Source organism: Tachyglossus aculeatus, chromosome 2 (genome assembly GCF_015852505.1).
Source record: "Tachyglossus aculeatus isolate mTacAcu1 chromosome 2, mTacAcu1.pri, whole genome shotgun sequence".
NCBI classification, from domain to species: domain Eukaryota; kingdom Metazoa; phylum Chordata; class Mammalia; order Monotremata; family Tachyglossidae; genus Tachyglossus; species Tachyglossus aculeatus.
The window spans coordinates 133,435,394-133,448,013 of NC_052067.1; the positions used below are offsets into that span (position 1 = coordinate 133,435,394).

The window sequence follows — 12,620 nt, forward strand, 5'->3', positions numbered from 1 at the left end:
CAAGGTGGGGGGAGAGAGGGTGGGCCGCGGGGGTCGGGGCATGGAGAGAGGAGGAACGTCTGACTCCTCTCCCTGTCCCTGCCCGCTCAGGAGCACTGTCCGTCGTGAGGCCCCTGGATCGGGAGCAGAAAGCAGAGCACGCCCTGACCGTGGTGGCCTCAGACCACGGCTCTCCGGCCCGCTCGGCCACGCAGCTGCTGACCGTCAGCGTGTCGGACGTCAACGACGAAGCCCCTGCCTTCCAGCGGCCATCGTACCAGGCCAGCGTGGCCGAGAACCGGCCGGCGGGGACCCCCGTGCTCACCCTCCTGGCCACCGACCCCGACCTGGGTACGGGCAAGCTGGGCCGGCGGGCGAGCGGGGGGAGCCAGCAAGGCGGGAGGGATTGGAAGAGGGACCGGCTGATCGGTCAAAAGATCTTGCTGACCCCAGATGGGTCCAGCCCTGTTTGGGAGAGACAAGGCCCAGCCACGTTGAGGGACAGACACCTGGGAGAGAGGGGAGGGGACAAAGATGGAGGCCCCCAGGATGGACTGGTGGGGGGCGGACGGGGGGAGCCGACTCGGACCAGAGGATGTGGGTTCAAATCCCGGCTCGGCCCCTTGTCTGCTGTGTGACCTTGGGTAAGCCACTTCACTTCTCTGGGCCTCAGTGACCTCATCTATGTAAAATGAGGATGAAGACTGTGAGCCCCCTCCGTGGGACAACCTGATTACCTTGCATCTCTCCCAGCCCTTAGCACATTCATTCATTCATTCATTCAATCGTATTTATTGAGCGCTTACTGTGTGCACAGCACTGTACTAAGCACTTGGGAAGTACAAGTTGGCAACATATAGAGACGGTCCCTACCCAGCAGTGGGCTCACAGTCTAAAATGGGGAGACAAAACCAAACATACTAACAAAATAAAATAAATAGAATAGATATGTACAAGTAAAATAAATAAATAAATAGAGTAATAAATATGTACAAACATATATACATATATACAGGTGCTGTGGGAAAGGGAAGGAGGTAAGATGGGGGGGATGGAGAGGGGGACGAGGGGGAGAGGAAGGAAGGGGCTCAGTCTGTTAGGTATGAAGAGGGAGGGCATTCCAAGCCAGAGGCAGGATGTGGGCCGGAGGTTGGCGGCTCCCACACCCTTCTACTTCATCCTCACTTTATTCATTCAGAGAAGCAGCGTGGCTCAGTGGAAAGAGCCCGGGCTTTGGAGTCAGAGGTCATGGGTTCGAATTCCGGCTCCACCAATTGTCAGCTGTGTGACTTTGGGCAAGTCACTTATCTTCTTGAGCGCTTACTGTGTGCAGAGCACTGTACTAAGCGCTTGGGAAGTACAAGTTGGCAACATATAGAGACGGTCCCTACCCAACAGCAGGCTCACAGTCTAGTGCTCGGCACATAGGAGTGCTTAATCAATCAATCAATCAATCGTATTTATTGAGCGCTTACTGTGTGCAGAGCACTGTACTAAGCCCTTGGGAGGTACAAGTCAGCAACACATAGAGATGGTCCCTACCCAACAGTGGGCCCACAGTCTAGAATAATAATAATGATGGTATTTGTTAAGTGCTTACTATGTGCAAAGCACTGTTCTAAGCGCTGGGGACTATAAAGCGATCAGGTTGTCCCACGTGGGGCTCACAGTTTTAATCCCCATTTTACAGATGAGGGAACTGAGGCCCAGAGAAGTGAAGTGACTTGCCCAAAGTCACACAGCTGACAAGTGGCGGGGCTGGGATTAGAACCCCATGACCTCTGACTCCCAAGCCTGCGCTCTTTCCACTGAGCCACGCTGCTGTTTAATGGTGCTGGTGATTATTGTTAGGATAATAATAATGATGGCGTTTATTAAGCGCTTACTATGTGCAAAGCACTGTTCTAAGCGCTGGGAAGGTAAGGGCCTGAAAGATGCTGGTTGGTGGCCATGAAGGCGGCCCCAGGAGTTGGGGACAGGGTCCCTCTGCCCATCCTGAGCCCTCTCACTGTCCAGGCGCTAACGGGCATGTGATTTACGGCGGCGTCGCCAGTGACAGCTTCTCCTTGGACCCGGACACCGGGGTCCTTACCACCACTCGACCCCTGGACAGGGAAGAGCAGGAAGAATTCAGCCTGACAGGTGGGTGGGGGCCGGTCAGTAGAGGAGGGGGGAGAAGAAGGGTCTGTGAGTCTGGGGGTGGAGAGGGGGTGAGGAGGTGAAGATGGGGGAGGGCGGAGGTCAGTGTTTGCGGGTGACGGGGCGGACAAGGCCTAGGAGAGGGGCGCGGGAGCTCCTCCTGAGTGCCCGGCCTGCAGCGTATGCCCGAGACGAAGGCAATCCTCCACTGCTGAGCCACGTGGCCGTGCGGGTGACCGTGACCGACGAGAACGACCACAGCCCGGCCTTCGGGATGGACCGCCTCACCCTGGACGTGCCCGAGGGCCAGAGCCCCCTGACCCTCACCACGCTGCGGGCTGCTGACCCCGACGCTGGGCCCAACGGGCGGCTGCGCTACAGCATCCTGGGTGAGCCTGGAGCTGGGGGGTGGGGAGGGGGGCTTCCCCACCTCCTCCGACACCCCCAGTCCCTGATCCGTGCCTCCTCGGTGCTTGGCACATAGTAAGCGCTTAACCCGGCTCTGCCGTTTGTCAGCCGTGGGATTTGGGGCAAGTCGCTTCACTTCTCAGTTTCCTCATCTGTCAAATGGGGACGAAGACTGTGAGCCCCAAGTGGGACAACCTGATCACCTTGTATCCCCCCAGCGCTTGGAACAGTGCTTGGCACATAGTAAGCGCTTAATAAATACCATCATTACTATTATTATTATTATTAACAAATACCATCATTATTACATCCCTAGCCCCCGGGCACCTCTTCCCCAGCTCAGTCTCCCTCCCTCCCCTCCCCAGCTTCTCCCCCTAGCCCCTCTCCTCACACCCAACTCTGAGAACAGTGCCCAACGCTTGGAACAGTGCTTGGCACATAGTAAGCGCTTAACCTGGCTCTGCCATTTGTAAGCTGTGTGACTTTGGGCAAGTCACTTCACTTCTCGGGGCCTCAGTTCCCTCATCTGTTAAATGGAGATGAAGACTGTGAGCCCCACGTGGGACAACCTGATCACCTTATATTCCCCCCAGCACTTAGAACAGTTCTCGGCACAGAGTAAGCGCTTAGCAAATACCCTCACTGTTATGCCCCTAGCCCCTCCCTTCATATCCCTGGCCCGTGCCAAAGTGCGAACGGGTTGGAGGGAGCCTCTGACTCATTTTCCCCATCTTTTTCACCCCATTTTCTCTCGCTGCCAAACCCGTTGGCCTAACAACCCCCCCATCTCCCGATCCCATGTGTGAGTTTATCCCGCCTTTCCTCTATGCACCCCCTTTTCCTTTCCGTTTCCCCCTCCGTTTGCCACCCCCTCCCCCACAAACGTTTTCCGATGGTCCCTGGACCCTGACCCAACCCACCTGGTCTCTCGGCCTTAATCTTCCTTTTTCTCGGGATCCCTGCGCCCTCTTCTCTGCCTGTCTCTCCTATCTCTGCCTCTCCGCATCTCCTCTCCCTGTCTCTGCGTCTCCATTCCCCTGTCTCTGCATCATCACTCCCCCGTCTCTGCGTCTCCATTCCCCTGTCTCTGCATCACCACTGCCCCGTCTCTGCTTCTCCTTTTCCCATCTCTGCATCTCGTTCCCCCTGTCTCTGTGTCTGGTTCCCCCTGTCTCTGCTGCATCTCCTCTCCCCCATCTCTGCACCTCCTCTCCCCTTCTCTACATCTCATTCCCCTGTCTCTGCATCTTCTCTCCCCCTGTCTCTGTGCCTCCTCTCCCAATTTCTGTATCTCACTCCCCTGTCTCTACATCTCCTCTCCCCCGTCTCTGCGCCTCCTCTCCCCATCTCTGCGTCTGGTTCCCCTGTATCTGCAACTCCTCTCCCCCATCTCTGCTCCTCCTCTCCCCATCTCTGCATCTGGTTCCCCCTGTCTCTGCATCTCCTCCCCCACGTCTCTGTGCCTCCTCTCCCCATCTCTGCATCTCACTCCCGTCCCTATATCTCCTCTCCCCCTGTCTCTGTGCCTCCTCTCCCCATCTCTGCGTCTGGTTCCCCCTGTCTCTGCATCTCCTCTCCCCCTGTCTCTGTGCCTCCTCTCCCCATCTATGCGTCTGGTTCCCCTGTCTCTGCATCTCCTCTCCCCCATCTCTGCTCCTCCTCTCCCCATCTCTACGTCTGGTTCCCCCTGTCTCTGCATCTCCTCTCCCCCTGTCTCTGTGCCTCCTCTCCCCATCTCTGCATCCCATTCCCCTGTCTCTGCATCTCCTCTCCCCCTGTCTCTGCGCCTCCTCTCCCCAACTCTGCATCTGGTTCCCCTGTCTCTGCATCTCCTCTCCCCCTGTCTCTGTGCCTCCTCTCCCCATCTCTGCATCCCACTCCCCTGTCTCTGCATCTCCTCTCCCCGTGTCTCTGCTCCTCCTCTCCCCATCTCTGCATCTGATTCCCCCGTCTCTGCGTCTCCTCTACCCCTGTCTCTGTGCCTCCTCTCCCCATCTCTGCATCTCACTCCCCTGTCTCTACGTCTCCTCTCCCCTGTCTCTGCACTTCCTCTCCCCATCTCTGCGTCTGGTTCCCCCTGTCTCTGCATCTCCTCTCCCCGTGTCTCTGCTCCTCCTCTCCCCACCTCTGCGTCTGGTTCCCCCTGTCTCTGCATCTCCTCTCCCCTATCTCTGTGTCTCTTCTCTCCCCCACCCCACCATCCCACGGCAGAGGGAGACCCCTCGGGAGACTTCGTGCTGGACGCGGGATCCGGAGAGCTGGGGACGGCGCGGGAGCTGGACCGCGAGGCCACGGCGTCGTACGAGCTGCGGGTGGAGGCCCGGGACGGCGGGCTGCCCCCACGCCGCGCCGAGCTCCAGGTGGCCGTGAGCGTGCTGGACGTCAACGACCACGCGCCGGCCTTCCCCACCGTGGCCTACAACGTGGAAGTGCCCGAGGACCTGCCGGTGGGCGGCCTACTGCTCACCGTCCGCGCCGTCGACCACGATGCCGGCGACAACGGCCGCGTGGCTTACTACCTCGACGGCGGGGCGGCGGGGGCCTTCCAGCTGGAGCCGGCCAGCGGGGAGCTGCGTACCGCCCGGCCGCTGGACCGCGAGCGCCGGGACGCCTTCGCCTTCCAGGTGACGGCAGTGGACGGGGCGGCCGGCCGGCCCCGCAGCGCCGTCGTGTCCATCAAGGTCACCGTGCTCGACGTCAACGACCACGTGCCCTTCTTCCCGGCCAGCCCCCTGCGGCTGCGCCCGCCCCACCGCCTGGCTTCGGCCGGCTCCCGCCCCCTGGCCACGCTGACCGCCGAGGACCGCGACGCGGGCGCCAACGCGTCCATCCTCTACCGCCTGGCCCGGCCGCCGCCCGGGGCCGCCGTGGACTCCTACACGGGCGAGATCCGCCTGGCGCGGCCTACCGCCTCGCTCGCCCCCCGAGAGCGCGTCCTCTTCGTGGTGGCCACCGACCTGGGCCGGCCCGCCCTCTCGGCCACCGGCGTGGTGGTCGTCCAGCTGCCCGACGAGCCCGACGGCGGGCCCCGCTTCCCCCGGGCCAGCAGCGAGGCCTCCCTGCCCGAGAACGCTGCCCCAGGTCAGCGGGGTCCGGTCGGGCTGGCGGGCCGCTCCCGTCCTGGGGGCCCCTAGAACCGTCACCTTCCCCGGGGGGCCAAGAAGGAACCCAGTTGGCCTAGTGGCCAAAGCCCGGGCTTGGGAGTCAGAGGACGTGGGTTCTAATTCCACCTCTGCCACTCCTCTGCTCCGTGACCTTGGGAAGTCACCTAACTTCCCTGGGCTTCAGTGACCTCATCTGGAAACGGGGGATTAAGACTGTGAGCCCCACGTGGAACCAAGCCAATAACCTTGCATTTACCGCAGCGTTAGAAAGGTGCTTGGCTCATAATAATAATAATAATAATGATGGTTTTTGTTAAGCGCATACTATGTGCCAAGCACTGTTCCAAGCACTGGGATAGATACGAGGTAATGAGGTTGTCCCACGTGGGGCTCAAAGTCTTCATCCCCATTTGACGGATGAGGGAACTGAGGCACAGAGAAGTTAAGTGACTTGCCCAAAGTCACACAGCTGACAAGTGGCGGAGGTGGGATTAGAACCCATGACCTCTGAGTCCCAAGCCCGGGCTCTTTCCACTAAGCCACACTGCTTCTCTAGTAAGCACTTAACAAATACCGTAATAACAATAATTATTATTACCCCGGTGCTTAGAACAGTGCTTGGCACATAATAAGTGCTTGACAAATACCATTATTATCATTATTATTACCCCAGTGCTTAGAACAGTGCTTGGCACATAGTAAGTGCATAACAAATACCATAATTGTTATTATTATTACCCCAGTGCTTAGAACTAGTGCTTGGCACATAGTAAGCACTTAACAAATACCATAATAATTATTATTATTACCCCAGTGCTTAGAACAGTGCTTGGCACATAGTAAGTGCTTAACAAATACCATAATTATTATTACTATTATTACCCCAGTGCTTAGAACTAGTGCTTGGCACATAGTAAGCACTTAACAAATACCATAATTATTATTATTATTACCCCAGTGCTTAGAACAGTGCTCGGCACATAATAAGTGCTTAACAAATACCATAATTATTATTATTATTACCCCAGTGCTTAGAACAGTGCTTGGCACATAGTAAGTGCTTAACAAATACCATAATTATTATTACCTCAGTGCTTAGAACAGTGCTTGGCACATAGTAAGCACTTAACAAATACCATAATTATTATTATTATTAACCCAGGGCTTAGAACAGTGCTTGGCACATAGTAAGTGTTTAACAAAAACCATAATCATTATTATTATTACCCCAGTGCTTAGAACAGTGCTTGGCACATAGCAAGCGCATAACAAATACCATAATTATTATTATTATTACCCCAGTGCTTAGAACTAGTGTTTGGCACATAGCAAGCACTTAACAAATACCATAATTATTATTATTATTACTCCAGTACTTAGAACAGTGCTCGGCACATAGCAAGCACTTAACAAATACCATAATTATTATTATTATTACCCCAGTGCTTAGAACTAGTGCTTGGCACATAGTAAGCACTTAACAAATACCATAATTATTATTATTATTACCCCAGTGCTTAGAACTAGTGCTTGGCACATAGCAAGCACTTAACAAATACCATAATTATTATTATTATTACTCCAGTACTTAGAACAGTGCTCGGCACATAGCAAGCACTTAACAAATACCATAATTATTATTATTATTACCCCAGTGCTTAGAACTAGTGCTTGGCACATAGCAAGCACTTAACAAATACCATAATTATTATTATTATTACTCCAGTACTTAGAACAGTGCTCGGCACATAGCAAGCGCTTAACAAATACCATAATTATTATTATTATTACCCCAGTGCTTAGAACTAGTGCTTGGCACATAGCAAGCGCTTAACAAATACCATAATTATTATTATTACCCCAGTGCTTAGAACAGTGCTTGGCACATAGTAAGTGCTTAACAAATACCATAATTATTATTATTACTACCCCAGTGCTTAGAACAGTGCTTGGCACATAATAAGTGCTTACCAAATACCATCACTATTATTATTACCCCAGAGCTTAGAACAGTGCTTGGCACACAGTGACAGCTTAACAAATGCCCCCACGATTATTATTATTATCATCTTGGTGGGTGAGCATCCAGTGCCCCCTCGGGAACTGTGCGACCTGTCGGCTCAGCCCGTTCGAGGGGCCACGTCTCCGGCTCCACTTCCCCAGCCACGCTTTTCAAACCGAAGTTTGGCGGGCCGCACCCCTAATTTAACTGATCTGTTCCCCCGGGCAGGGCCCAGATCAGTTCGTGCCCCAAAGGTCCAACCTCTGCCATGCTCTCCCCGCCCGGGGAATCTCCCCTAACTAGGGTCCCCTGCCCCTGGGCGAGCCCCCTGCCCACGCAGAGCCCGGCCTGCCCCTGCCCAAGGTCTCTGGGGCTGTTTCGCCCTAACCCCTGGCCTCCTCTACCCCCTTCAGGGACTCCGGTGCTGTCCCCCAAGGCCGTCCATTCTGGGGGTTCTTCGGGGCCCATCACCTACAGCATCCTGAGTGGCAACGAGAAGGAAATCTTTGCCATCCAGCCCAGCTCAGGTGAGGGAGGGAGGGAGGGAAAAGGCCTAGGAAGGGCCCGGGAGCCAGGTGGCGGGGATGGGGGGGTCCTGAGGGTCTCTGCGGGAGAGGGGAATGGCAGAGGGCGAGACTGAGGGGGAAACCAGATTGGGAGAAGGGGGTGCGGGAGGTGGTCCCATGGGGAGCCAAGATGGGAGACTGGGGGAGGACCCCAAAAGCGAGCTCAGGGCCGACAAAGCAAGATGGTCCGGGTAGGAGAAGGGATTGGGAATCTCGAGGTCCTTCCCCTCCTCCCCGACATTGCTATCCGCTGCAGCAGACCCACTTGCTCAGTGGACAGAGCCCGGGCTTTGGAGTCCAAGGTCACGGGTTGAAATCCCGGCTCCGCCAATTGTCAGCTGCGTGACTTTGGGCAAGTCACTTCGCTTCCCTGGGCCTCAGTTACCTCCTCTGTAAAATGGGGGTGAAGACTGTGAACCCCCCGTGAGACAACCTGATCACCTTGTAACCTCCCCGGTGCTTAGAACAGTGCTTTGTACATAGTAAGGGCTTAATAAATGATATGATTATTATTATTGGCGAGCCCAGGTGAGAGCAGCAGAGCAGGCTGGGCGGGCGGGAAGCCGGATTGGGGCGACCTCTGACCCCAGGGGTGTTCCTGGTTGGAAGAACGTAGGAGCCGGGAGGGAGCGAGGCTGGCGGGGTCCTGACCCCCTCACCTCCCTGTCCTCCCACCCCTCAGGGGCGATCTCTGTGCGAGCGGCCAGGGAGCTGGATTTTGAAACCACCCCCCGGCTCCGGTTGGTCATCCAAGCGGAGAGCGGAGGGGCGTTCGGCTTCACGGTGCTGACCCTGAGCCTGCAGGACACCAACGACAACGCCCCCCATTTCCTCAGCCCCCACTACGTGGCCTTCCTCCCGGAATCCCGGGCCTTCGACGGCCCCCTCCTCCAGGTGGGCCACAGGGCGGGGGGACCCCAGAAGGCTGGGGACCGTAAGGGATGGAGTGGGGGGATTCAGTGGGAGTAGGAGATGCGAGGCTGAGAAGAGAGGCTGAAGTGAAGAAAGAAGTCGAGGGTGCGCTTAGAACAGTGCACATAGTAAGCGCTTAACAAATGCCATCATTATCAGTAGACTTCGGGAAGGGACGGGGGACTGAGGCGGGGGACGAAGCAACGTGGCCTAGCGGAAAGACCGTCGATCTGGGAGTCGGAGGGCTCTCATCCCGGCTCCGCCCGTTGCTTCCCGTGTGGCCTTGGGCGAATCACTCAGAGAAGCAGCGCGGCAGAGCGGATAGACCACGGGCTTGGAAGTCAGAAGGTCATGGGTTCCAATCCGAGCTCCTCCACTTGTCTGCTGTGTGACGCTGGGGAAGTCACTTGGCTTCTCTGGGCCTCAGTTACCTCATCGGTAAAATGGGGATTGAGACTGTGAGCCCCAAATGGGACAGGGACTGTGTCCAACCTGATTTGCTCGTATCCACCCCAGCGCTTCGTTCAGCGCCTGGCACGTAGTAAGCCCTTAACAAGTGCCATTATTCTTATTCTTATTTAACTTCTCTGTGCCTCGGTTTCCTCAACTGTACAATGGGGGTTAAATACCTGTATTCCCTCCTATTTAGACTGTGAGCCCCATGCAGGGCAGAGATTGTGTCTGACCTAGTTATCACTTACCCCAGGGCAACTGAACATTCATTCATTCACTCAATTGTATTTATTGAGCCCTTAATGTGTGCAGAGCACTGTACTACACAGAGAAGCAGCGTGGCTCAGTGGAAAGAGCCTGGGCTTTGGAGTCAGAGGTCATGGGGTCAAATCCTGGCTCCGCCAACTGTCAGCTGGGTGACTTTGGGCAGGTCACTTCACTTCTCTGTGCCTCAGTTACCTCATCTGTAAAATGGGGATTAAGACTGTGAGCCCCCCGTGGGACAACCTGATCACCTTGTAACCTCCCCAGTGCTTAGAACAGTGCTTTGCACATAGTAAGTGCTTAATAAATGCCATTTTTATTACTATTATTCAATCGTATTTATTGAGCCCTTACTGTGTGCAGAGCACTGGACTAAGTGCTTGGGAAGTACAACAGTGTTTGACGCATAGTAAGCACTTAATAAATACCATTTTTTAAAAAAAGGAAGCTGAAGAGGGGACAGGAGGTCCTGAGAGGGCACAGGCCAGAGGCGGGCAAGAGGCCTGGGTGGGGGGTCCCTATCATTCATTCATTCATTAATTCAATCGTATTTATTGAGCGCTTACTGTTTGCAGAGCACTATACTAAGCACTTGGGAAGTACAAATTGGCAGCATATAGAGACAATCAATCAATCAATCAATTGTATTTATTGAGCGCTTACTGTGTGCAGAGCACTGTACTAAGCGCTTGGGAAGTACAAGTTGGCAGTACAACAACGGGCTCACAGTCTAGAAGGGGGAGACAAACAACAAAACAAAACGTGTGGACAGGTGTTAAATCAAAAGAGTAAATAGAAATAAAGCTAGATGCATATCATTAACAAAATAAATAGAATAGTAAATATGTACAAGTAAAATAGAGTAACAGATCTGTACAAACATATATACAGGTGCTGGGGGGAGGGGAAGGAGGTAGGGCAGGGGGGATGGGGAGGAGGAGAGGAAAAAGGGGGTTCAGTCTGGGAAGGCCTCCTGGAGGAGGTGAGCTCTCAGTAGGGCTTTGAAGGGAGGAAGAGAGCTAGTTTGGCGGATGTGTGGAGGGAGGCCATTCCAGGCCAGGGGGAGGACGTGGGCCGGGGGTCGATGGCAGGACGGGCGAGAATGAGGCCCAGTGAGGAGGCTAGCAGTGGCAGAGGAGCGGATGGTGCGGGCTGGGCTGGAGAAGGAGAGAAGGGAGGTGAGGTCCCCTCTGGGGTCCCCTTCAGTGTCCTCTCTCCTGACAGGTGGAAGCCGAAGACGTGGACCAGGGCCCAGGGGGGCAAGTGACCTACAGCCTGGCCCCCTCGCAGCCCACGGGCGAGCTGTTTCAGATGGACCCCAGCACCGGAGCCATCACCACCTCAGCCATCCTGGACCGCGAGGTCTGGGCAGAGACCCGGTGAGGACTCCCCACTGCCCCTCTGTCCTGACGCCTGCCTCTGCCCTAGCCCTGCGTCCCCCGACTCGTCCCCGCGACCTCACCACCACAGAAACAACGCCCTGACTGTGGACCATGTTGATGGTGATCATCATCATCATCAGACTGAGCCCCCTTTTTCCTCTCCTACCCATCATCATCATCATCATCAACCGTATTTATTGAGCGCTTACTGTGTACAGAGCACTGTACTAAGCGCTTGGGAAGTACAAGTTGGCAACATATAGAGACAGTCCCTACCCAACAGTGGGCTCACAGTCCCTCCCGCCCTACCTCCTTCCCCTCCCCACAGCACCTGTATATATGTTTGTACAGATTTATTACTCTACTTATTTTACTTGTCCATATTTACTATTTATTTTGTTAGTGATGTGCATCTAGCTTTAATTCTATTTGTTCTGACAACTTGACACCCGTCCGCATGTTTTGTTTTGTTGTCTGTCTCCCCCTTCTAGACTGTGAGCCTGTTGTTGGGTAGGGACCGTCTCTATATGTTGCTGACTTGTACTTTCCAAGCACTTAGTCCAGTGCTCTGCACACAGTACGCGCTCAATAAATACGATTGAATGAATGAATGATGACGATATTTGCTAAGCGCTTACTATGTACCAAGCACTGTTCTAAGGACCACGGTCTCCCCAACAGCCTGGTGGTGATGGCCACGGACCGGGGTTCTCCGCCGCTTGTAGGCTCCGCCACTTTGACTGTGATGGTGCTGGACGTCAACGACAATCGGCCAACTATCCCCCGGCCTTGGGAACTTCGGGTGTCCGAGGGTGAGTGACATGGGGCACACTGGGAGTGACGAGGGGCAGGCGGGATTATGGTTTGACTCAACTTTAGGGGTCAGGGCGGGGGGCCGGGGTCAAAATCAGGGTGAGAGGCGCGGCCAGGGCTTGGGGTCGGAGCTCAGGATCTCAGGACTTGGAGTCGGAGCTGAGAAGCAGTGTGGCTCAATGGAAAGCGCAAGGGCTTGGGAGTCGGAGGTCATGGGTTCAAATCGCAGCTCCACCAATTGTCAGCTGTGTGACTTTGGGCAAGTCACTTCGCTTCTCTGGGCCTCAGTTCCCTCATCTGTAAAAGGGGGAATGAAGACTGTGAGCCCCACGTGGGACAATCTGATCACCTTGTATCCACCCCAGTGCTTAGAACAGTGCTTTGCACATAGTAAGCGCTTAAGAAATGCCATCATTTATTTTTATTTATTTTTAAGATCTAATCATCCTTTTATTTTTATTTATTTATTTTATTTTATTTTAAGAATCTCTTTTGAGCGCTAAGCGTTTTTAGCGCGGTTCTTTGCACACAGGAAGCGCTCAATAAATATGATTGAATGAATGATAATTATATTAAGCGCTGGGGTGGATACATGGCA

The 12,620-nt window shown here is 54.6% G+C and overlaps 1 protein-coding gene across 1 annotated transcript in view; it reads left to right on the plus strand.

The window, feature by feature from the left end:
* Positions 1 to 12,620, plus strand: part of DCHS1 (dachsous cadherin-related 1) — a 67,968-nt gene that overhangs the window by 47,455 nt on the left and 7,893 nt on the right. Inside the window, 8 exon segments of the mRNA XM_038739846.1 lie at positions 91 to 330; positions 1,996 to 2,121; positions 2,298 to 2,507; positions 4,738 to 5,607; positions 8,046 to 8,159; positions 8,881 to 9,092; positions 11,052 to 11,206; positions 11,891 to 12,021. Of these exon segments, the coding sequence (XP_038595774.1) occupies positions 91 to 330; positions 1,996 to 2,121; positions 2,298 to 2,507; positions 4,738 to 5,607; positions 8,046 to 8,159; positions 8,881 to 9,092; positions 11,052 to 11,206; positions 11,891 to 12,021 (2,058 nt within the window).